Genomic DNA, 27324 nt, shown 5'->3' with positions numbered 1-27324 from the left:
CCTACGAATTAATCTTTCCAAATCAGTAATCAGATTAAAGTTACTTCTTCATGTCACTGTGCGTTACTATTATTTTTGCATTGTGGGTCGATAGCAGCATTAAACTTGGTCTGTGGGCAGGAGGTCAGGGTTCGACTGAACTGCCCACTTTAACGAGCTGTGAGCTTTTCATCCACGGTTTTCTGCAGCTGCTCGACTCGTCCTCACCTCTTAAAGCGTCGTGATAACAGCACACCAGCACTGAGCTTTACAAAGACATTTTTATGCTTTATTTTTCTCCTTTATTTAGAATTCTGAGCTGAGCCGCTCTGTATCTGCTGCTAAAAACAGCTGATCCTCCGTGACGTGTTAACAACTAACACTATTTTCCACTCAAATGCACCTAAACTCTCTTCCTGAGGACCACATGATGTGAAAACGCAATAAAACTTTCTTACCTGTAAATCTGGTCCTGTTTTCTGCATAAATAAATGTAATCCATTCTTTGTGCTCAAACGCCAAAGTAGGGGCGAATCTAGATGGAATGGGGGCGTGGGGCAGGGATATGCCCCCCCACAACACCCCTAGATTAAAGGTCCAGTTTTGAAGTCTTTTTTTTTTTTACTACAACTACTAATACTACTTATAATAATAATTTTGACAAGTAAAATGTTTATAGAGAATTTAAATGTTAGAAAAATGTTAGAATTTAATAGTTACATTTACAAACAATGTAGGTTAGAAATTGCACGTTTTACTGTTACAGTGCTGTCAGCAGTTAAATATGAGGTCAAGAAAGAGGTCTTTATTTTACTTTTTATAAAACAAGTATTTATTTTCATTGAAGTCAAGAAAGGGTGACTATAAAGTGAGTTTTGGCAAAACAGGTATCATTGTCATGTTGAGGTGGCAGAGGGTTGTTGTCGGCAGCCGGGAAAAGTAACTAAAAAAGTAACTAGTAATCTAACTTAGTTACTTTTACAATTGAATCATCAGTAAAGTAACTAAGTTACTTTTTCAAGGAGTAATCAGTAATCAGTAATCAGTAATTGGATTACTTTTTCAAAGTAACTGTGGCAACACTGGTCAGGAACGTGGCAGTGCCTCTGGTACGTGCAGAGGAGGAGATCTCTTTGTTTATGTTCATAATGGCTGGTGCTCTCAGAGCCAGATGATTGAGAACCACTGCTCACTGAATGGAGCGACCCTGACGATCCTGCTGCGTCCAGTCTACCTACTGAGAGAGTTTACAGCGGTGATAATGACCACTGCTCATACCCCTCCTGATGCTATCATTAGCTTAGCCCTTACCCATTTACATGGCAGCATAAAAAAAACAACAGAGATCATATCCCAAAGGGACTCACATCATCGCTGGAGACTTTAATCAGGCATGCTTGAGGATTGTGCTTCCACATTTCAAACTTGTGAAATGTGGAACCAATGGGAGCATCACTCTGGATCATGTTTGCCCCTTCCACAACACATCAGCCTGCTGCTCATCCCAGTGTACATCCCTCTCAGGAGGAGAACCAATCCAACCATCAAAACTATCCAGACCTGGCCTGAGGGTGGTCTCTCCCAACTACGGGACTTCACTGCAAGTACAAATTGGGACATTTCTGCACATGAGGACCGAACATTCTACACAGAGAGTGTGCTGTGTTACATCACCAGCTGCATCGATTAGGTCATTGTGGAAAAGCATGTCCAAACCTTTCCCAGGAGGAAACCCTAGATGACCAAAGACCTCCAGGCACTCCTCAAAGTGTGCAACTTCAGGACCTGAGGTCTGGAAACGGCACCCTCTACAGTGCTGCTTGATCCAGTCTTAAAGAAGCATCAAATGAGCCAAACGGGACTATAAGGAAGAAATAGAAGGATACTTCACAGATAACAACACAAAGCAGATGTAACAAGGACTCCAGCACCTGACCATCTCCAGAGGCTGCACCACCTCTGCATCGAACTGCTCTGTCTCACTAGCTTAGGAACGTAACTGCTTCTTTGCACACTTTGAGGTGTCTTCATCCACCCACACATATCCACTTGTTACAACCCCCAAAGCACTGGTTGTACAGGAGCATGAAGTGAACCACAACAGTGAACCAGAGCAAAACTGCTGGCTCTGACATGGTATCTGGGAAGGTAATCAGGATCTGTGCTTATGAAATACACCACAAGACAAGACATTTAATGTTCAAACTGATAAACTTTATTGTTTTTGTGCAAATATTTGCTCATTTTGACATGGATGCCTGCAACACGTTTCAAAAAAGCTGGGACAGTGGTATGTTTACCACTGTGTTACATCACCTTTCCTTCTAACAACACTCAATAAGCATTTGGAAACTGAGGACATTCATTGTTGAAGCTTTGTAGGTGGAATTCTTTCCTATTCTTACTTGATGTATGACTTCAGTTGTTCAACAGTCCGGGGTCTCTGTTGTCATATTTTGTGCTTCATAATGCGCCACACATTTTCAATGGGCGACAGGTCTGGACTGCAGGCAGGCCAGTCTAGTACCCGCACTCTTTTACTACGAAGCCACGCTGTTGTAACACGTGCGGAATGTGGCTTGGCATTGTCTTGCTGAAATAAGCAGGGACGTCCCTGAAAAAGACGTTGCTTGGATGGCAGAATTATCAGCTTGGGACTCCAACGAGGGCGGTCGCATCTCCTCCACTCTCCCTTATCTCTGTTCTCTGCTTTTAACCTTCAAGTCCCTACTTCACCAGACTGTGAATTCCTCAAATTATATTGGATACTGGATCTATTGGACTACTATTGGATTAACCATGGAATTGATCAGCTGGTTTCTGAACGCTATTGTCACCATTTTTTCTACAAGAAGGTCAGGACCGGGGGATCCTACCTTCCCAGATGGAACGTATCCTGCGGGCTATGTTCTCGACTCCTGAAGTTCCCGGTGTGTGGCATGCTTGGCGCCTTTCTCCATTGAGGACATTGAGGATTTATTCATTTTTGGTCTTATGGTAGCAGGGCTGGTACTTTTTGGCTTATGTGCTGCCCTGATCTACCGGAAAATTGGCAAGACGGCGGCATCAAGAACCACGGCCCCTCGCTTGTCCGTCATGATTAACGAGGTTGGCAAGGCAGTGCATTCTCAGACTGCAATGACTCTTGAACTCAGACGTAAATTGGATGAAATCTTGGAGCAGATGCGTGCCTTGCAGTTGAAGTTGAAGATTTCAGAGGCTGGTGAATATTCTTAATTCATAATTGGGAATATTCTTAATTCATAATTGGGATTTGGTTGTTCAAGTGGAACTGTTAAAAAGTGTTTTTCACTGCTCAAACCATAACATTACACGCTTATCAAGCCTGAAGGTCAAATTGCCCGACTGTTTTCCTCCAGAGGAATTTTCTTCAGCCTGGGGAACATTGGCTGTTTCTTATCTCAACTCACAAAGACAATAAACTGCTTTTCACAGGACTGAAGCATGCTCCATTCCCCCCCTCCTATCCCCCATCAATACTCCCCTCTCCGGCGCCTGCTAATGTCACTCCTTTCCCCTCCAACGGGGGTGGTGCAGTTTTAGTTGCAGCCCCCGTCCTTCCCCCCAAGCTGACGGTGGCACATCTCAGCATTGCTGGGTGGCCTTCACCCACTTGCCTCAATTCGGATAACGGACTTCTTCAAACTTAGTGCACATAAACAATGTCAAATGTGTATGTGCTGTCTTTAATTCTGATGTGTGCCATTATTACAGTAAACAAGTAATAATTGTGGACTAATTGCTGTCTGAGGTAACTGGAGTGTAAATATAATTTCTCCACTGTGAGATCAATAAAGTATATCTCATGTGTTGTTCCAAAACCTGGATGTACCTTTCAGCATTGATGGTGCCATCACAGATGTGTAAGTTGTCCATGCCATGGGCACTAACACACCCCCATACCATCACAGATGCTGGCTTTTGAACTTTGTGCTGGTTACAATCTGGATAGTCTTTTTCCTCTTTTGTCCGGAGGACACGATGTCCATGATTTTCAAAAACCATTTGAAATGTGGACTCATCAGACCACAGCACACTTTTCCACTTTGCATCTATCCATTTCAGATGAGCTCGGGCCCAGAGAAGGCGGCGGTGTTTCTGGATGCTGTTGATGTTTGGCTTTCGCTTTGCATAGTAGAGTTTTAACTTGCTCTTGTAGATGTAGCGACGAACTGTGTTAACCGACAATTGTTTTCTGAAGTGTTCCTGAGCCCATGCGGTAAGATCCTTTACACAATGTTGTCAGTTTTTAATGCAGTGCCGCTTGAGGGATCAAAGGTCACGGGCATCAAGTGTTGGTTTTCGGCCATGCTGTTTACGTGTAGAAAATTCTCCAGATTCTTTGAATCTTCTGATTATATTATGGACTGTAGATGATGGAATCCCTAAATTCCTTGCAATTGAACATTGAGAAACATTGTACTTAAACTGTTGGACTATTTTTTTCAAGCAGTTGTTCACAAAGTGGTGATCCTCACCCCATCTTTGCTTGTGAACAGCTGAGCCTTTTGGGGATGCTCCTTTTATACCCAATCATGACACTCACCTGTTTCCAATTAGGTGTTCTTTGAGCATTCAACAACTATTTTGAAACGTGTTGCAGGCATCCATTTCAAAATGAGTAAATATTTGCACAAAAACAACAAAGTCTATCAGTTTGAACATTAAATATCTTGTCTTTGTGGTGTATTCAATTTAACATATGTTGAAGAGGATTTTCAAATCATTGCTTTCTGTTTTTATTTACATTTTACACAACATCCCAACTTCATTGGAATTGGGGTTGTATATAGCACCAAATCACAACAAGGTTGCCTCAACGCGCTTCACACAAGTAAGGTCTAACCTTACCAACCCCCAGAGCAACAGTGGTAAGGAAAACCTCCCTCTGAGGAAGAAACCTCAAGCAGACCAGACTCAAAGGGGTGACCCTCTGCTTGGGCCAACCAGAGGCAGAGAGAGTGTCCAGATGCACTGTGAGAGAAGGACAGTCAGAAGTGCAGATGTTACAGTTAAAACATTGTATGTTTCAGTTTGACTGGTAAAGGGACAGAATTGGTTGATATTATGGAGAGAAGAAATTTGATACGGGCTAATATCTCACTGACACACGACTGGTGTGGAGGAGGCAGAGCTGCAACATCACGTGAAAAGAAGTGAAAAGGCAATAACGTTCTCATGTGGACTTTCACTGAATTGGTCCTCCCAATACGTGTGCAATGATGGCCGCCATCTGGAGTGGTGGCAAAAATTACAGGCTGACATGATGACATGTTTTTGTACACAGTACTCAGGACACATGGACTATTACAGTGTTATTTTGTGAAAGAGGCTGTGAAAATTCCACCAACTTTAGGCAGAAAAAGCACGGAAAATGATAATAAAATAAATTAAAATACATAATAACATAATAATAATACAATAACATGCTTTTGGAGGGCAGTATGCATTTTCAGAGGCCCGACGTCCACGCCCAGTCAACCAAAATGACAGATATTCGCCGAGTTAGACGAGGGAGAATATTTGTCATTGCGGGCGACGGCATGGACGGAGGGACTCAGAAAATGCATACCGCATGACAAATGCATGTTGTTTGCATTATTATCACTTACTGAGATACACAACACGTAACACGTACATAAAAAGTTGGCTCACTTAAATTTTTGTCATGTCGGCTGGTGCGTGCTGCTCTCAGAATTCGGCAGTGCATCCTCATCAAGCTGGCTGCTTTGGCTGCTGTTCATTGTTGTACTATCCATGAGAAAATCATCCGGAATATCCATATTGGGGCCAACACACACTTCTCGCCTTTTTATCTTTTCCTCTGCGGACAGTTTTTTTTTCCCCTCTGTGGACAGTTCTTGGGCTGCGCTCTATGACGTCATTTGTTTACACACAGCGGGCAGGTACAGTCAGGTAGTGTCGACGTAAATCTACGCTGCTGTCCTAGCAACGCCTCGGTAAAGTGATAATAATAAATAATATTTCAAAACTCAAGGAAGAGGTGCACATCAATATTATTGTCCCAGCTGGTGACTGACTTCGTCTTCCGCAAATGACCGTATAATCCTCCACTGGCCCAAGCACCATGATGTGCTTGAAGTGCTGCTCTGTGTGCACACGGGCTCTGTGATCCTCTACAAGCACTCTGATAAAAATAAAATAAAATATAAAGGCGATAGTAGCCATACTGTGTGTACAAGAGACTAAGTGCAAGGGAAGTAAGAGCAGGAGCATCAGCAGTGGGTTCAAGTTGTTGTATCATGGTGAGGACAGGAAGAGAAATGGTGTTGGGGTCAGTTTAAAGGAAGAGTATGTTAAAAGTGTGTTGGAGGTTAAGCGAGTGTCTGACAGGGTGATGAGTGTGAAGTTGGAAATTGAAGGGGTGATGATGAATATCATCAGTGCATATGCCCCACAGATACTAGGTCTGTCCGAAAAGTAACGGACCTTTTTATTTTTTTAAAAAACTATATGGATTTGAATCATGTGCACTTGCATCAGCCAAGCTTTAACCTTTGTGCGCATGCGTGAGTTTTTTCATGCCTGTCGGTTGCATCATCCCCTTGTGGGCAGGCTTTGAGTGAGCACTGGTCCAGCCCCCTCGTCGGATTTTCATTGTCAGGGAAATGGCAGAGCGACTGCCGCTTTGCTCCATGGAATTTTTTTCAGAAACTGTTAGAGACAGCCAGTTGGAAACCATTCGAAAGATTCAGATGGCTTTCGGTGAAGATTCTGTCGGTGTCACACGGATTAAGGAGTGTTAAAACCTTTTTAAAGATGGCCCACAGCGGCGGAGGGCACGCAGCGCACCGAGCGGCCATCGACAGGCTGGAACGACCAGATCATTTCCAAACTGAACGCTGTGTTGATCCGGGACATCGTGTGACTACCACAGAAATGGCAAGAGAGCTGGACATAGCACTTTTGCGGCACATTCCACTGTTACAGGAGATTTTGTAATGAAAGATGTGTGGAGGATTTCGCGTGTCGGCACGGAGCCGCTCATGGCGTGCAACAAAAAAAAACACCTCCGTGCTGGAAACCATTCGGAAGATTCAGACGGCTTTCAATGGCTTTTCAGTCAAGTGAGTATCCGAGAAATTGTGTAACAGCTTGACATGCCACAACATGTCCTGTGAGACTTCCAACACGGAGGTGTTTTTTTTTGTTGCGTGCCATGAGCGGCTCCGTGCCGACGCGCGAAATCCTCCGCACATCTTTCATTACAACATCTCCTGTAACAGTGGAATGTGCCGCAAAAGTGCTATGTCCAGCTCTCTTGCCATTTCTGTGGTAGTCACACGATGTCCCGGATCAACACAGTGTTCAGTTTGGAAATAATCTGGTCATTCCAGCCTGTCGATGGCCGCTCGGTGCACCGCGCGCCCTCCGCCTCTGTGGGCCGTCTTTAAAAAGGTTTTAACACTCCTTAATCCGTGTGACGCCAACAGAATCTTCACCGAAAGCCATCTAAATCTTTTGAATGGTTTCCAAAAAGCACCTTCGTGTTGAAACCTCACAGGAAATGTTGGGACATGCCCAGCTCTTCCACCATTCGGAAGATTCAGACGGCTTTCGGTGGCTTTTCAGTCGTGTGACTATCCAAGAAATTGTGGACGAGCTGGGCATGTTACAACATGTCCTGTGAGACTTCAACACAAAGGCGGTTTTGTTGCGCCATCAGCTTCGTGCCGATGAATTTTGCTGCAACTCTTTTCATGGCAAAATCTTCTGTCACAGTGGAATGTGCTGAAAAAGTGCTGATGTCCACCTCTTCTGCAATTTTCGGATAGTCACACGACGGTCCCACATCACCACAGCGTTCACTTTGGAAATGATCTGATCATTTCAGCATGTTGATGGCCGCCCGGAGCGCTCTCCACCGTTGTGTGGCCGTCTTTAAACCGGTTGTACCGCTCCTTAATCTGTGTGATGCGCAGAGGATCGTCACCGAAAGCCGTCTGAATAATCCGAATGGTTTCCACCTGGCTGTTGCCCAGTTTCTGTCAAAATTTGATGCAGTCGCGCTGCTCCAGTCGTTCTGCCATTTCCTTGCAAAGAAAAAACGACAAGAGACTCCACCCATCCTCACACAAAGGCTGCTTGCAAGCAAATGACGCAATCGACAGGCATGAAAAAACTCACGCATGTGCACAAAGGTTCAAGGTTGGCTCATGCAAGCACACGTGATTCAAATCCATCAGGTTTTTGAAAAAATAAAAAGGTCGGATACTTTTCTAACAGATCTCATATGCTCTGGAGAGAAGGGGAATGAAAGTCAGTCGGAGCAAGACTGAGTACCTGTGTGTGAATAAGAGGGAGCCCAGTTGAACTCTGAGGATAGAAGGAGTAGATGTGGTGAAAGTCAAGGTGCTATGATTTTCTTTGGGAGGACAAGATTAGGAATGAACATATCAGAGGGACAGCACAAGTAGGACAGTTTGAAGACAAAGTAGTGCATAGTGAAAACCTTTAGTTTAAATTCAATGAAACACCCACCACACCAAAGAATCAAGCTTCATCCTGGATATTTCTAACCAGACGTGATTGTACAATATGTCACACCACAACATGTTACCATGTTGATCTTGTTATCATAATCCCAATGACATTCTCTGAACGAAAGAGGTGAAAACATAGAAAAGGGTCAGAAGTTGAGCAGAATTATTAAAAATGTAACATTTTACCAAGACAACTTGTTGTTCCTGAACTGACAGGTGTAATAGTCATGCGGTGGATTGGGGACATCCTGGGCCATTGGGTTGGGGAGGGATAGGCGTGCCAGCAGGTGCTCAGACCAGTTGTAGGTGGTGGAGGAGGGGACAACCTGCACGGGGCAGTACACAATGTCATAATCGATATAAAACACAATAAATAATAAAACAACTACAACTTGCTACTTCCAAAACTTCACATACTTCCTGCATGCCACGTAACACTAAAAACACAAAAATCCCAGTGTGTTAATGTTTGATTGTTTGGAATTGCCAAGCTAACAGAGGTGTGTGTTGATGGCACATACCCTCAAATCAAAGTTTTGTCATTGAAATATCAAGTAATTCAGTAATTATTCCAAACAGTGAAGAGCCCTGTTCAATGAATCCCATGGTATTTCAATAATTGGTGTGACACCATGATAAAACGAGGTAGAGGAAATGTGACCCGGCCTGGAGGAAGCCCGGGGCCCTCATCTGGAGCCAGGCCTGGATGTAGGGCCCGTCAGCGAGCGCCTGGTGGCTGGGCTTGCCACGGAGCCCAGTCGGGCACAGCCCAAAAAAGCAATGTGGACTTTCCATGTCCACCATCCCAAGGGAGGTGTTCCAGGCACATCCATCTGGGAGGAGACCCCGGGGAAGACCCAGGACTAGGTGGAGAGATTATATCTCCACACTGGCCTGGGAACACCTCGGAATCCCCCAGTCAGAGGTGGTCTATGTGGCCCGGGAAAGGGAAGTCTGGGGCCCCCTGCTGGAGCTGTTGGCCCCGTGACCCAAACCCGGAAAAGTGGTTGAAGAAGCGTGAGATGAGTGAGTGATGCATTAACGGAAGCATCAGACCTCATTTGAATAACTACTTGGGTTAAGACCAGACAGGATACCTCTGACTCCACTAACAAACTAGACCACTGAGAAAAGTAAAACTGTCCGATTTGCCCAAACCTGGTTCCCACTCTATACCTGTAGCTATATGTTGCTGTCCCATCCCTGCTATACACAGCTCATTCAGAAGGCATCACTATGGTGGATGATGCAGAAACCTAACTAAGCTCCAGACGAGGAGGTGTGACTGGTCTGTTAACATCCAACAAATGAAAATTTATGAATATCACAACATCATGCTGACTGCTCCTGTTAAAGTCTATGTGATTGCCATTTACCCTCCGCTAGGTCAACTGGACCATTTTGTGGATGAGCTGGACACTGTCAGGACTGTTCCGTCACTCAGTATCTCATGTGGGCCAGATGAGACCCCTACCATACTGTAGCACCACTTCTACTTTCCTAAAACTAATGGTGAAGGTGCAGGAGTGAGCAAATCAGTTAACGATGAATGAGATGTCATCCTGACTGTGAGCAGCTAAAGCACAGTCATCAGCGGATGAGGTATTGCTTTATTTTGGCTTTTGCTTGTAAGTGTCTCAAAATAAAAATATTTACAAAGTGGAATTGGAACCTAACACCTTTAGGACAGTCTTGAAATGCATCAAGAACACATTGGCAAATAAACAGGGAGCCATGCAGCATCCTTCATTCATACAGTTCATAACAGGAGATGGTTCTGAGATGCCACCTTCACCCTGGTTCGGTAGTTCCAGGAAAACCAAAAGCTCTGGTTCCTAGGCAGAAGATATCACAGCTTCATCTGCAACAGTTGAAGGGTGGCAGAAGACAACCTTATAGTGTTCAGCAAACTTTGTGGGATTGTTGGAGAGTCACTGAGTAGCCTTGCTGATGTCCAAGACCTCATGCAACTGGAACACAAATGGTTTTGAGACCATCAAACAGGGCTCTAGAGCTGTGGGCAGTGTCAGCCACATGAGCCACCCACTGTCTTTCACAGAAAAGATCTGTGAGTGCACTTGCTGTCTCAGGTGAAGGTAAGCATCCCGTCATGGATCCAAGCGGTGTGAAGACACTGGAGGAGAGGTGTGATATTGACATCATTTTCAGCAAACCTGTCTCTGTGAATGCTTTGAGTAAAACCAACATGTTGCTAGCAGTTTCAAACAAGTCAGCCCACTCACAAAGACTGCTGTCTGCATGGATGGCATTGGGTCTCTCATCTTGTAAATGTTCATCTTAAGGAAAGGCTTTGGTGTGATGATAAAAAAAAAAAAATCACCACAAGGCGGTGATCAGCCTATACAGCTGGACTCCTCACTGATCTTGTCAGAACAACACTGTGCCAGTCTTGCTGTTGAATGACTGTATAGTCAAGTAGGTGCCAATGGCCAAACCTCAGGTGGATCCAGGAAGGGATGGGTATTGTTAAGATGGGCTGGTCATTGTTGGTACACAAACCCTGATCACTGTTACATACTGATCATTTAATAGCCTTAGCCACAGTGTCATAAGTCTATCACTGAAGCTGGCAAGCAGTTTCAATGCAACCAAGGACTACCTTTATGGCTACCGTAACAGCCATGTGAGGGAAAGTCACACCATAATTTGCTTATTGTGGCAGACCTCAACTTTATCCCCCACAGCACAGGTCATGGATTGGATAAAAGCATGATGGGTTGTTGACTCCCAAGGAGGTCATCCAGCCTTTGCCTTTGACCACTGTAGTTGAAGTGCAAAGGGAGGAGACCAGCACAGGTGAGGGGCAAAGGGAGGAGACAACCACAGGTGAGAAGAAAAGGGAGGAGACCACCACAGTTCAGGGCCAAAGGAAGGAGACTGCCATAAATGAGAGGCAGTTTGGTTTTATACCCAAAATTACTCATTCACATTGACACAGGTTATGGAAAATTCCACTGTAGAGTTTATTGATTGTTGGCATGTGATACCAATTGATAGATTGGGGCTGCATCCAGATGCTGTACGGAGCTGCTGTGGGGATGAAAGCAGAGCCAGAAGTCGAGACTCTTGATTTACTTGTCAATTTATGCTCCCATCCTCACATATGGTCATGAGGTTTGAGTAATGACTGAAAGAACAAGGTGATGGATAGAAGTGCTGCAATTCCTCTTTTGGGTATCAGGCCTTATGGGCCTATCACACCATGATAATTTAGCCAGCATGTGTCAACAGCCCGTTTCCTCCGAGTGGTCAGGGTCGGTACGGCACGGTTTGGAATGGGTCCGAACAGTTAAGTCTGGCTTGGCTTGCATTTTCACCATGACTGTTGTGGGGCCTGATCATGCAGATTCCTCGTAGCAGGTGTCACCACAGACGACACTCATTCCTAATGTCCATGAGTGGACAACCCTCTGTCATGAGGAAGTCAACAACAGCATGCTGTTTTAACCACAAGTCCACATGTACTGACATGTTTTACTGACGGCTGTGTTAGATTGAAGGAGATTCTCCACATGCCTCAAACTGCAACAGTCAACAAGTTCAGGATTAATCTCGTACCTGTTTCACTTTGATATCTTACTCATTATTGAAATGATCGCACTGGAGGCAGAACTTTTCATGTGACCCTCGTAGGTGTGTGGTTAGAGTTCTCGGTCTGGGTTCTTCTGTCAATCCAGCAGGAGTCTCCAGTGTCTTCCCATGTGAAGATTCAACAGTATTGAAATACCATATCCAGGGAAGCTACCAGGATCAGGCAAATCATGACCCTGACGGTTCCCAAACTCGGGTCATGATTCCACCATTTTCGCTACAGTTGCCAGATCCACAGGGATGGATGTGTTGGGAAAGGGTCGTAACACGGACCCGCAACAGGGGGCGCAAATGAACGGACAATGGATAAGACAAAGAGCAACAATTTAATGTTGTGAATCGCATAACTAAATACAGACACAGATAATGCCAATTGTACACAAGGTGACGTGCGGGCAGGCTCGAAGATAGGAGACCTCTGGCGATCGGAGAGCCGGGACCCACACAGCTTCCACCACCAACGGCCTGAAGAACACCGGAGCCGCCAAGTCCTGAGTCCCCAGGTGGTCACCATCTTCGGTTGCAGACCCTGGTACTGCTGGCAGAAGATGACAAAACAGTTATGGTGAGTGTGTATCCACACACCCAGTAATCCTTTTTCTTCAGGTCTTCAAGGAGGGAAAACCTCCACCTCTGAAATAGGAACACTCTAGCAGCTCCTGTCAGTCACTTATCTGGATGGACTGGGAGGCGAAGACGTCGCTGCTCCCACTACACGCCACTCCAGTTATCTCCGACTTCAGGAAAAAGGCTGCAGACAAAGATCAGGTTAAGACACAGTCTTACTCACAGCGGAGAAATTACCTTCAACGGTAGTTGATTTCTCAGTGAGGAGGTGGAGTAATGATCCGGCTTTTGTAGAGCTGGTGGTGATTGGTGACAGCTGGTGTAAATGAGTGACAGCTGTCACTCTCTGTCTCGGCGCCCTCTCATGCTTGAAGCCCGCACTCCAAGCAGGGCGCCGACTGGTGGTGGTGGGCCAGCAGTACCTCCTCTTCAGTGGCCCACACAACAGGATGGAGTGTTTGTAATCTGCAGTGGACGAGCTGACTTGATGATCATTCAGACTCAGATTGTCTACTCTGTGTTTTTAACTCTGCAGTGTTCCTCTGATTGCCGTGGAACAAGAAGGCGATATGAGAAGTAACGCTGGCCAGGGGGAGGACAATGCCACGCTCATCACCATGACAACCAAACCAGACTACAACTATGGGAGTATTAAAGAGGTAACCGGACTGTCCAATCAGCTCTGATCACTCTGTAATGATTAATCAACTTCATCAACCCTTCAAAAAGTTAGAAAACCTCCCTGACAGGAGCAGACCCAATGGTCTGTGTTTGCTCAAGTAGTTTTTTGAAGTGGTCATGAACTTTTTCTTGAAGTACATATACCGCCCAGCTTCATTAGCAGCGCTCTGCTCCAAACCCGAGTCGCTGTGGGGCTTTTGTTTGGTCTGGTGTTCATCCTGTTCAGCGGGCAGCCTCATTAAGAACAATGGAAGCCTCTTATCTCCTCCATACAGACGGAGAAACAGAGCTGTGAATCTGTCATGCTGCTAAGCTAAGAGTTAGCCTGTGATTTGTTGCACAACACTGATCTCTGAGAATTCTGACTCAAAGTGTCCACATCACCAAACACTACCACACATCCTGCTACAAAACAGAAAACTCTGACAGAAAACAGGCAGTAATTTCTTTCCGCCAGAAAGAATCTCTGTATCTGGAACAGCGACAGAAGCTGAGGAATCAGTGAATTCTACCAAAAATATTCACAGTGCTTCTTTTTACTGATCCAGCCTGACTCAGTGACTTATAGATTTATCTCCAATATATATATTTATTCATGTATTTTTGAAGGTTTTGTGAAAAGCTGTGAAGAAACTTGAAGTAATATGATCTTGTGCCTGTGCAGTTTCCACACAGTCTGCACTCACTGAAGTCATGAATGACATTGTTGACTGTGTATGCTGATTCTGCGTCAGTGCTGTTGTTCGCTTTTGATGAAGATGGTCTTTATATTTTGTTGGCAAGAACTGAGAACGTCTTTCTGATCATGTACTTTTTGTTCCTTCCTGACGAAACACAATGAGACCCGCATTGTGTACCTACAGAGAATTATACTACATCAATGGGATTTCACAGTGGAGTATGATGGGGTACCTCAGGGTTCTGTTCCAGGTCCACGCTAAAGGCTAACTGCACACTAACTGCACAGTAAAATCACCAGTGTTAAATTAACACTGACAGTGTACATATCAATCAATCAATCAATCAATTTTTTTATATAGCGCCAAATCACAACAAACAGTTGCCCCAAGGCGCTTTATATTGTAAGGCAAGGCCATACAATAATTATGTAAAACCCCAACGGTCAAAACGACCCCCTGTGAGCAAGCACTTGGCTACAGTGGGAAGGAAAAACTCCCTTTTAACAGGAAGAAACCTCCAGCAGAACCAGGCTCAGGGAGGGGCAGTCTTCTGCTGGGACTGGTTGGGGCTGAGGGAGAGAACCAGGAAAAAGACATGCTGTGGAGGGGAGCAGAGATCAATCACTAATGATTAAATGCAGAGTGGTGCATACAGAGCAAAAAGAGAAAGAAACAGTGCATCATGGGAACCCCCCAGCAGTCTACGTCTATAGCAGCATAACTAAGGGATGGTTCAGGGTCACCTGATCCAGCCCTAACTATAAGCTTTAGCAAAAAGGAAAGTTTTAAGCCTAATCTTAAAAGTAGAGAGGGTGTCTGTCTCCCTGATCTGAATTGGGAGCTGGTTCCACAGGAGAGGAGCCTGAAAGCTGAAGGCTCTGCCTCCCATTCTACTCTTACAAACCCTAGGAACTACAAGTAAGCCTGCAGTCTGAGAGCGAAGCGCTCTATTGGGGTGATATGGTACTACGAGGTCCCTAAGATAAGATGGGACCTGATTATTCAAAACCTTATAAGTAAGAAGAAGAATTTTAAATTCTATTCTAGAATTAACAGGAAGCCAATGAAGAGAGGCCAATATGGGTGAGATATGCTCTCTCCTTCTAGTCCCCGTCAGTACTCTAGCTGCAGCATTTTGAATTAACTGAAGGCTTTTTAGGGAACTTTTAGGACAACCTGATAATAATGAATTACAATAGTCCAGCCTAGAGGAAATAAATGCATGAATTAGTTTTTCAGCATCACTCTGAGACAAGACCTTTCTGATTTTAGAGATATTGCGTAAATGCAAAAAAGCAGTCCTACATATTTGTTTAATATGCGCTTTGAATGACATATCCTGATCAAAAATGACTCCAAGATTTCTCACAGTATTACTAGAGGTCAGGGTAATGCCATCCAGAGTAAGGATCTGGTTAGACACCATGTTTCTAAGATTTGTGGGGCCAAGTACAATAACTTCAGTTTTATCTGAGTTTAAAAGCAGGAAATTAGAGGTCATCCATGTCTTTATGTCTGTAAGACAATCCTGCAGTTTAGCTAATTGGTGTGTGTCCTCTGGCTTCATGGATAGATAAAGCTGGGTATCATCTGCGTAACAATGAAAATTTAAGCAATACCGTCTAATAATACTGCCTAAGGGAAGCATGTATAAAGTGAATAAAATTGGTCCTAGCACAGAACCTTGTGGAACTCCATAATTAACTTTAGTCTGTGAAGAAGATTCCCCATTTACATGAACAAATTGTAATCTATTAGACAAATATGATTCAAACCACCGCAGCGCAGTGCCTTTAATACCTATGGCATGCTCTAATCTCTGTAATAAAATTTTATGGTCAACAGTATCAAAAGCAGCACTGAGGTCTAACAGAACAAGCACAGAGATGAGTCCACTGTCCGAGGCCATAAGAAGATAATTTGTAACCTTCACTAATGCTGTTTCTGTACTATGATGAATTCTAAAACCTGACTGAAACTCTTCAAATAGACCATTCCTCTGCAGATGATCAGTTAGCTGTTTTACAACTACCCTTTCAAGAATTTTTGAGAGAAAAGGAAGGTTGGAGATTGGCCTATAATTAGCTAAGATAGCTGGGTCAAGTGATGGCTTTTTAAGTAATGGTTTAATTACTGCCACCTTAAAAGCCTGTGGTACATAGCCAACTAACAAAGATAGATTGATCATATTTAAGATCGAAGCATTAAATAATGGTAGAGCAGCCTGGTAGGAATGGGGTCTAATAAACATGTTGATGGTTTGGATGAAGTAACTAATGAAAATAACTCAGACAGAACAATCAGAGAGAAAGAGTCTAACCAAATACCGGCATCACTGAAAGCAGCCAAAGATAACGATACGTCTTTGGGATGGTTATGAGTAATTTTTTCTCTAATAGTTAAAATTTTGTTAGCAAAGAAAGTCATGAAGTCATTACTAGTTAAAGTTAATGGAATACTCAGCTCAATAGAGCTCTGACTCTTTGTCAGCCTGGCTACAGTGCTGAAAAGAAACCTGGGGTTGTTCTTATTTTCTTCAATTAGTGATGAGTAGAAAGATGTCCTAGCTTTACGGAGGGCTTTTTTATAGAGCAACAGACTCTTTTTCCAGGCTAAGTGAAGATCTTCTAAATTAGTGAGACGCCATTTCCTCTCCAACTTACGGGTTATCTGCTTTAAGCTACGAGTTTGTGAGTTATACCACGGAGTCAGACACTTCTGATTTAAAGCTCTCTTTTTCAGAGGAGCTACAGCATCCAAAGTTGTCTTCAATGAGGATGTAAAACTATTGACGAGATACTCTATCTCCCTTACAGAGTTTAGGTAGCTACTCTGCACTGTGTTGGTATATGTACATATGGTCCCAGAGTAGGACCATATGTACACTGTCACGCAGCCCCCCCTCCACATGGAGTCTAAACAAAGTTTTTAAATGTAAATGTAATTTTTGTTTTATTGGATCATAGAATTTCTTTTCATCACTTGCAGAATGCTGAAGCGTCGACTGATGTCTGTGATAAATGCTGATGTGAATGAATGAGGTGCTGTGTCTCTTTCAACATTTGAAATAAGTTAAGTGTCTTGTTGTGGGATAAAGCGCCGGTGTTCTCTGGTTTCAGTTTTCAGTCAATGTGGATTTGTGGCTGAAGCATCAGGTTTAGTTGTGCGTGCTCTGGGTGGGTTTACCTGTAGAGGTGCTCTCAGACTGATCTCCTCAGCAAAGTAACACAGGACACTCCATGAAGCGCTGAGAAGGACAAAACAGATCCGCTTCTTCCTTTGATGAACCTCCTTCTGTGAGACACAGAGGGCCATGAATATGCTCCAACACCATGTTGCTCTCACATATTTTCAGCTCTTTTTTACCTGATTCTGTTTTTTCCTCCCACATACCAGTGGACGTGGTCTTGCTCGGTTCTGCTTGTTACCTGGACTAAATTGTTGACAAAATGGCAAGATACCTTCAAAATGGTTCTTCAGAATAGGTGTTTGGTTGTCACACCAACATACACAGAATACTAACCCTGAATGGATCAAGTTTATTCAGTGTAAAAGGGATTTGAATACCATGTGTTGGGGTTATGCCATTCCTGTGGGAGACATCAGCTATTATTCTGTATTTATGCTAATATGCATATGTCGCGGACATGAATGAGCGACGCTCATCAGCATCTCACCATGTCCTTTAGGTCCTTCAAACTTTGTTCAATAAAATGGTTCTTGGGAGCATGAGCATGACTAAAACCTTTCAGCTTCTGGGGGGGTGCTCTGCCCCCATACACCCCACCTTTTTAAGCATTTTCTTTTTTTCTTTTCAGCTGACCCCCCTCATTACAGCCCTCTTAACCCCCTGCCACTTTAAGCATTTTTTAATGTTGATGTAAATTAATATTCAAAGTTTTCAGCGAGTTGACAGTAGGGCTGCACAATATGGACAAATTATCATATCTCAATATTGTCATATAAACTGTCATGTAAATGTCCAACCCAGTCTCACAGCAAGTCATGATGCAGCAGCACAAAATACACATTAATGTATTGGTTTGTGATATTGTGACGAAAAGTGCCTCATTCTCGTCACAGCAGCACAAATTCATTCTCATTCATTCCGTGACGGCTGCATGAAATTAAATGGGGGGGGGGGGGGGGTCGGGGTGGTCATGGTTAAGGCTGGGGGTTGGAGTAGGGTTAGTAGTACTGAGTTAAAAAAGCCCCGTCACGAAAATTTGACTCATTTTGTCACGGGAGCACAAAAAAAAAAAGTGAGACTGGGCTGAAATGTCACTTATGTACCTGCTGTCCATATACTTGAGCCACTTACGTGGGTAGAGTTCCCATGGGATAAAAAAGCTTTTCAACCGACCATCCCTGGTTCTCAAGACCAGACACCTAAAGCCTGGTTCACACGACAGGATTTTAAAATGATCTTTAGGTTTCCAAAACCTGAGAGACCACACACGTGAAGATAAAAAATCATGGATCTAACAGGTTTGGTGGTACAGTGTTTGGTGTTCAGTCACACGGTGAGGACAACACCACACACGAACAGATTTACACACCAACATTCACAGCTCAGACAGGAAATCTCGCAAAATCTCTCAAGATTAAACATGCCTTCAGAGTAAACAAACAGAGATACTTTGTGGACTATTTAAAACAGAGGGAAAAAAAATGATACAAAAAGAAAAAGAAAAGGTGTTCTTTAAAGAAGTGGAGACAGCATGACCACCAGACTTTCTGGTAAGTCAGAACAGCTGTTTTGATTTTATTTTCTGCTCCGTACGTCCGTCACCTGGCTTTCTGATTGGCTGCACGTCACATTCAGCAGGCTGCTCATTTGTGGTCGGAGGACACAACACACACTGCGATATCGGGCCGAAAAAAATCCAACATGTTGCATATCCCCAATTTGTGGTCAGAGCGCTCCTGACGTCCTTCTGCGCAGGTCAGAGCGCTCTGAACACACCACACACGACAGGAATATCTGATAAGATTATCTTTAGCATCATCACGATTGTCTTGGCGTCCTTAAGATTGTCGGAAGGGGAAGATCGGGTCCGATATCGGCCTAATTATCCTGCTGTGTGAACCAGGCCTTAGTAAACACTAGTAGAGTTCCACTTTAGATTTGGGACATATAATAGAAGATATACCTTGCATCAATTTGATATACAATATGACTGTGTTTTGATACAAAGTGCAGCAACAGTGAAAATTAAACCTTCTTAAACAAAACAGTAATAATATCACACTCATTTTGCACTCATCATAAGGTTAGGATACTGTGCCCTCTAAAAGTATTGGAACACTTGGAATTTCACACATTTTAATTTGTTTGTCATTTTAAATACAAGAAAAACAAAAAATGAAGAATAAAAAATTCTAAAATTATCTTCTTAAACTCAAACTGAAAGCAAATCTCTAAAACTTGATAAAACCTCTAAATAATAATCAGTTATATTGCCAGTTTTCTTTAGACAAGTCAGGGGATGGAAACATGACAAGTGATAAGAATGATAAATGATAAGAATGGTGACAAAGGTCAGTTTCAGTTTGCACAGGGGTCAAAAGTTAAAGTTGCTCCATTAATTTTGCTCCAGCTGTATTTGTGCTGAATTTGATGCCTGTATCACCATTTGAAGGATTGTTTCAGTTATCTTCTGCACTAATAAGGCAAGATGAACCAGCTGCTGTCTGTTAGCTTAAACATGTGTATATATAAGACCACCTGAATTAAAGGAGAAATGCTGCTTTTAACAACCTGGACCTCGTTTCTGGTATAAAATATGGTCGTTTACTCACCAATATAAGTTTGGTGTGATTAGAAGTCCATAGTTCAAACGACATGTTCGGTTTAAATCTGAAGCAAACATTTTTCTTCTTCTACTAAGGTAGATTAGAACTTTTTGTGGTACACAGCACCAACTACTCCACCCATGCCAGAAAGTGTTCAACATTTCCTGTTTCACTGTGACTGAGAATGCAGTACTTCCTGTTTGAGTGTGAGCTTGCCACTGAGTTCCCACGAGATTCCATGGGATCTCATCTGTCAGTCCAGCAAGTGTTTGACATTTGAACATTTCCTGTTTTACTATGGACTTGAATTTTGTGAGTGAGCTTTGCACTGCTGCGCAACGCTTCGCTCATATTATTGTTATTTTGTACACCTTTGTCCTGTCTCACTTGATTTTTCCAGCTGAATCACTGCATAACTGTAGTGGCAGGAGCACAATTCCTGATACATTTATTTTGTGCCCTGCTGTTTGTCTTATTTTCTTGTTTGTCATAGTTGCTTTATTTTCTCTTTGGCTGTCGCTCTTCTAACGTGCCTCGTCTTTGCTATGATCAGTGTGTAGACCCGAGTCAGTGATTACAGGTTTGTGCAGTGATCTTAGATGACTGTTTCATTAAATCCTCATCTGAGTTCAAACAAACAAATGAAACGTATTGTGTGATCACAACATGCTGGATCAGGCAGCTGATCCTGGATCGTTTCAGATATGTACGGACAGGAGGACGGAGATCAACAGTCACGAGAGCTTGTTATATTTACCTGTTGCAGTAGAAGTCCAGACCTTCTTAGCTTGGATAAAAAGTCATTCCTCCACTTGCTGTGACTGGAACTAACACCAGCAATAATATCTTCCTTGTTGACATTCTGAGACTCCTCCCACACCAGTACAAAATCTGTACAATAGTAACACAACAGCCATAACAGAGGATCAATGTAAACCCAAATCAAAACCACCTTCAATCAATCAATCAATTTTTTTATATAGCGCCAAATCACAACAAACAGTTGCCCCAAGGCGCTTTATATTGTAAGGCAAGGCCATACAATAATTATGTAAAACCCCAACGGTCAAAACGACCCCCTGTGAGCAAGCACTTGGCTACAGTGGGAAGGAAAAACTCCCTTTTAACAGGAAGAAACCTCCAGCAGAACCAGGCTCAGGGAGGGGCAGTCTTCTGCTGGGACTGGTTGGGGCTGAGGGAGAGAACCAGGAAAAAGACATGCTGTGGAGGGGAGCAGAGATCGATCACTAATGATTAAATGCAGAGTGGTGCATACAGAGCAAAAAGAGAAAGAAACAGTGCATCATGGGAACCTCCCAGCAGTCTACGTCTATAGCAGCATAACTAAGGGATGGTTCAGGGTCACCTGATCCAGCCCTAACTATAAGCTTTAGCAAAAAGGAAAGTTTTAAGCCTAATCTTAAAAGTAGAGAGGGTGTCTGTCTCCCTGATCTGAATTGGGAGCTGGTTCCACAGGAGAGGAGCCTGAAAGCTGAAGGCTCTGCCTCCCATTCTACTCTTACAAACCCTAGGAACTACAAGTAAGCCTGCAGTCTGAGAGCGAAGCGCTCTATTGGGGTGATATGGTACTACGAGGTCCCTAAGATAAGATGGGACCTGATTATTCAAAACCTTATAAGTAAGAAGAAGAATTTTAAATTGTATTCTAGAATTAACAGGAAGCCAATGAAGAGAGGCCAATATGGGTGAGATATGCTCTCTCCTTCTAGTCCCCGTCAGTACTCTAGCTGCAGCATTTTGAATTAACTGAAGGCTTTTTAGGGAACTTTTAGGACAACCTGATAATAATGAATTACAATAGTCCAGCCTAGAGGAAATAAATGCATGAATTAGTTTTTCAGCATCACTCTGAGACAAGACCTTTCTGATTTTAGAGATATTGCGTAAATGCAAAAAAGCAGTCCTACATATTTGTTTAATATGCGCTTTGAATGACATATCCTGATCAAAAATGACTCCAAGATTTCTCACAGTATTACTAGAGGTCAGGGTAATGCCATCCAGAGTAAGGATCTGGTTAGACACCATGTTTCTAAGATTTGTGGGGCCAAGTACAATAACTTCAGTTTTATCTGAGTTTAAAAGCAGGAAATTAGAGGTCATCCATGTCTTTATGTCTGTAAGACAATCCTGCAGTTTAGCTAATTGGTGTGTGTCCTCTGGCTTCATGGATAGATAAAGCTGGGTATCATCTGCGTAACAATGAAAATTTAAGCAATACCGTCTAATAATACTGCCTAAGGGAAGCATGTATAAAGTGAATAAAATTGGTCCTAGCACAGAACCTTGTGGAACTCCATAATTAACTTTAGTCTGTGAAGAAGATTCCCCATTTACATGAACAAATTGTAATCTATTAGACAAATATGATTCAAACCACCGCAGCGCAGTGCCTTTAATACCTATGGCATGCTCTAATCTCTGTAATAAAATTTTATGGTCAACAGTATCAAAAGCAGCACTGAGGTCTAACAGAACAAGCACAGAGATGAGTCCACTGTCCGAGGCCATAAGAAGATCATTTATAACCTTCACTAATGCTGTTTCTGTACTATGATGAATTCTAAAACCTGACTGAAACTCTTCAAATAGACCATTCCTCTGCAGATGATCAGTTAGCTGTTTTACAACTACCCTTTCAAGAATTTTTGAGAGAAAAGGAAGGTTGGAGATTGGCCTATAATTAGCTAAGATAGCTGGGTCAAGTGATGGCTTGTTAAGTAATGGTTTAATTACTGCCACCTTAAAAGCCTGTGGTACATAGCCAACTAACAAAGATAGATTGATCATATTTAAGATCGAAGCATTAAATAATGGTAGGGCTTCCTTGAGCAGCCTGGTAGGAATGGGGTCTAATAAACATGTTGATGGTTTGGATGAAGTAACTAATGAGAATAACTCAGACAGAACAATCGGAGAGAAAGAGTCTAACCAAATACCGGCATCACTGAAAGCAGCCAAAGATAACGATACGTCTTTGGGATGGTTATGAGTAATTTTTTCTCTAATAGTTAAAATTTTGTTAGCAAAGAAAGTCATGAAGTCATTAATAGTTAAAGTTAATGGAATACTCAGCTCAATAGAGCTCTGACTCTTTGTCAGCCTGGCTACAGTGCTGAAAAGAAACCTGGGGTTGTTCTTCTTTTCTTCAATTAGTGATGAGTAGAAAGATGTCCTAGCTTTACGGAGGGCTTTTTTATAGAGCAACAGACTCTTTTTCCAGGCTAAGTGAAGATCTTCTAAATTAGTGAGACGCCACCTTAGCACAAACCAGCCAATGGTAGGTGATACATTCAATTCCATCTCAGCCGATCACAGGGTGTGGGAACAGTCCATGTAACAGGTTCTGACATCTGAAGAAAAGACACATAGATGCCTGAGGAGTGGAGAACTTTGCTGGTTCTGATTTTTGAGAACAAGTTTGATCTTCAGACCTGCAGTAACTACACAAGCATAATGTTGATCAACTGAGATCATGGCGAGAAAGAGCACTACAGATGCAATGTTTGCTCTAAGGATACTGATGGAGAAGTATAGAGAAGGCCAGAAGGAGTTACACTGGGTGTTTTTGGGTTTCAAGGAAGCTTATGACAGCATGCCAAGAGAAGTGGTATTTTATGACAAAGTCTGGAGTGGCAGAGAAGAATGTGAGGGTAGTACAGGACATGTACAAAGACAATGTGACAGCGGTAACATGTGCAGTAGGAATGACAGACTCATTCAAGGTGGAGGTGGGATTACACCAAGGATCAGCTCTGAGTGCTTTCTTGTTTATAGTGGTGATAGTAGCTGCTACCAGCTGCTGCTGCGTGTTTCCAGTTGGAGCTCTTTTCCGGACTGAATGCTACTCTTGTTGTAATCGTCTCTTTTATTTCTGTTACCTGTCTATCACTTTGTTAGTTTTTAAATGCAACAACTACAAATTTTAGCTCACTATCTTGCTCCTGTGTGACTCCTAGGAGTGGTTAGCTTTTTTGTTAGCACTTAGGTTGTGCTAGCTGTTGCTACATGTGGTCTTAACACAACACCTAAAATTAATCTTGCACAATGATATCAGAAAGGGTGACCCTCTTAGAGCCATGTCTGTACACTAGAGCAGCTTCTTAATTTAGTGGAGTTAGACACCACAGGGGCTCCAGATGAGCTTAGTGTCGGGGTGGCTAGCATGTCTGTTAGCACTAGCTTAACTCCAGCAGCTAAAGATGATAGCTTTCAGACTGTTGCTAGGCAGAACAACTGCTGTAAGGCTCGGTGTTGTGGTACCCAGTTCATAGTCACCGCTGCTGATTGCAAATCATTTTTCAGCCTTGGATATGCCTGTTGATAGCCCTCCAAACCCTCGGGTGACTTCTACCACCATCTTCAGGCTGAAATACCATGCATCAGTGATTGGTGATTCTATCACCTGCAAAGTTAAGTGTATTTCTGGGGCCAGAGCACCTGGCATTGCCTCTCACCTTTTAGGGTGCTGATGTTGCATAAGGATACTCAATCAAAGGAACAACACACTAGATATAGCCACATAGTAATTCATGTTGGGGCCAATGACATTAGGATGTGACAATCAGAGGGCACAAAAATGGACATAGAGAGGGCTTGTTACCTCGCCAGAAAGATGTGTCAGCATCACTTAATAGTCTCTGGTCCCCTCCCCTCTCGTGAAAATATTTTCCGAGGATACTTCTGCCATTATGTAAATTTCTGAGCCAATCAGAAAGTCAGTACCCACTACATCACTCACGCTCAAAATGTACAGATAAATAAGTGTGTCCTTATTCCACAGATTAGATTACACTGATTTTACTTTCTGCTCCCTGCATCCGTCACCTCGCTTTCTGATTGGCTGCACATCACATTCAGCAGGCTGCTTGTTTGTGGTTGTAGGACAAACACATGCTGCGATATCGGACCAAAAAAATCCAACATGTTGAATATCCCTGATTTGCGATCAGAGCGCCCCTGACGTCCTTCCGAGCAGATCAGAGTGCTCTGAACACACCACACATGGCAGGAATATCTGATAAGATTATCTTTAGCGTTATCACAATTGTTGGGGCGTCCTTAAGATTGTCGGAAGGGGAAGATCGGGTCCAATATCGGCCTAATTATCCTGCCGTGAGAACCCGGCCCTAGCGGAGGCACATTTTACCCAGAATACCATCTGTCTGTGTTTGTTACAAAACTTCAGAATTAGTGCATTATTCAACATTAAAAGATATATGTTATATCTTAACTTTACACAAATGACAGAATTGACATTAATGGAGTTCTTCTATCAGTATTCATTTTATTTATACCAAACCATAAGTCAGGATTGCTTTATTTTCCAAGACCTCCACCTGATGGCAGCATTGTGATTGAGTAGAGAGCTGAGCTTTGTGGCTCCTCTCAGCTGCGTTTGTGCTGGAAGCCATGTAGTAAACAGGAGCTTCCAGCAGGGGGCAGGAAGCTCAAAGACAGAAGTGCTGACTCATTGTTTGGGACTGTGGTTGCTAGAGGTGGGTGATACCGGGAATTTTGGTATTGATCCAATATCAAGTTAATACAGGCCCAGTATCGCTGATATCGATACCGATACTGATACTTTTTCATATTTAAGCTTCATAGATCCAAAGAATCCAAAAGACCTAGGATAGAATTTCGCCAAACATTGTATGTGACAACAAAATGCTTTATTATCACAATCAACATTTTTGTTTAAAAAATATCACTCAACACAACTTAAAACAAAGCCCTCCTGAGGTAGAGGGCTGATAAACCACAATACAAGGGTGCGCTGCTCCGTGGTGTGTGACACAGTGCTCTTACAGACAGAGAGTAGATTTTGATGAATCTGCATGTACAGCAGTCAGTGCGTGTGGGAGAGAATAAAAGCTTGAGTATCGATCTTTTTACACAAGGATCAATCAACATCAATACCAGCGTTGGTATCGATATTAGGATCGATCCGGCCACCTCTAGTGGTTGCCTTTGATGCTTTCAGAAGCGATCGTGGTGTTAAACTCAAAATCAGCTTGTTAGTAGTTGCAAGTGTATCGGAGACAATACTGGAATTTATTGGTTATCTATAACTTCCGATACATTTTTGGGTGGTTTATTGTTTTAACTTTATCAAAGATAACTTTTCAATTATCTGTTATCGAAGTGAATTTTTTGGTTATCTGTGCCCACCACTGGTAATTAGGGAATATGACGACGAGCTATTTTTGGGATGGTGATTATCTGATTGACAATTAAAACAAATATTGGGACCAGTGTGAACACAAATGAAATGTAAAACTTTTCATGTGAACTCATGTGGACACTGTGCCATTGTCTAATGAGATAGTCCTGTGTGTAATGAATTTGTGATTGTTTTTAATTTCAGTGCATGCAAAATTGCACCTAAATACTGTTAGTTTGGATCCATGTATGTCTTGTTTAACTGTGATGTTTGAGGTTTACAATTTTTGTGGAGTTTTGAGCAAAATTTTATGGTTTTAATGTTTGTTTGTTATGAACTACTGACTTTGTATTTTTTGTAGCTTGCTGTGACTGGTATGGTCTTTGTGAGGCATTGACAGTGATTTACGATAAGTAAAGCGTAGGATTTTGCCACATGAATTCCATGGGCCATGTTAAATTAGCGTTAGCTGCTAACTTAGTTTAAAAATAAATCACGCAGGTACTTTCGGTAGTATAGATTGACATTGATTAAGTGTATGGGTATTGATAAGATTTTATCGATATCAATGCCATTATTGATTCCGCTTATTGATCCGATTCCTTATCGATTCCTTTATCAATACCTCTTGTGAATTTTCTGTGTACTAAAGGTAGGCTTTACAGGTTTTCTATGTATTTTATTGAGTCTTAAAGTAAATAAATAAGAAATTGGTTACTGGATCCTTGATCTCTGGACATAAATAAAAATAAATAAAATCTGTAGTTTTTCTCCAAAGCATTTCCTTTCAAACATTTTGGCATGAATATCTCTCCGTACCTCTGAGCTGAGCTCAGCCGGCTGCTGCACGAAAGCTCAGGACGTCTCATTTTGTGAGGAAAAAAAGTTTTGATTAATGGCAGTTTGTTTGTATTACAACATTTGGAAAGACGTGGGAAATGATTTAAACAGCATTTCTCTTTAAAGTTATTAATTCCGACTGGACTCTATCGTTCTAACTTGACTCGGCACAGAGAAGCGCAGCGTTTGGAGCTGTGTGAACAGAATGGAGAATGATTCTCGTTTCTTTCTCCCAACAAGACAGGAGTCCCAGTTAGTGACTTTAATCTGCACAAAAGTGACTCACAATTGACGTATTCAGGGATGAAAGTTGTGAAAATCAAAAAAGCTGAAACCCAAAATTACCCCCCAACACCACCTCTGCACAAAAATGTTTGAATTCTAGAAGCTCTGAAATGCATTCTGGGACTATTCCAGACAATAAACTGCAGTGAGTGCAGCATCCATTTAGTGAGAAAAA

The 27324-nt window shown here is 42.7% G+C and overlaps 1 protein-coding gene across 1 annotated transcript in view; it reads right to left on the bottom strand.

Moving 5' to 3' along the window:
- ano7 (anoctamin 7) overlaps positions 1-27324 on the bottom strand; it is a 255141-nt gene that overhangs the window by 161170 nt on the left and 66647 nt on the right. Inside the window, exons 4-6 of the mRNA XM_034168698.1 lie at positions 20598-20731; positions 17231-17338; positions 8691-8830 (exon numbers count right to left, since the gene is read on the bottom strand). Coding sequence (XP_034024589.1) covers positions 8691-8830; positions 17231-17338; positions 20598-20731 — 382 coding nt within the window. The remainder of the gene's footprint in view (positions 1-8690; positions 8831-17230; positions 17339-20597; positions 20732-27324) is intronic.

Source organism: Thalassophryne amazonica, chromosome 4 (genome assembly GCF_902500255.1).
Source record: "Thalassophryne amazonica chromosome 4, fThaAma1.1, whole genome shotgun sequence".
NCBI classification, from domain to species: Eukaryota; Metazoa; Chordata; class Actinopteri; order Batrachoidiformes; family Batrachoididae; genus Thalassophryne; species Thalassophryne amazonica.
This window is presented reverse-complemented; position numbering and strand designations above follow the sequence as displayed.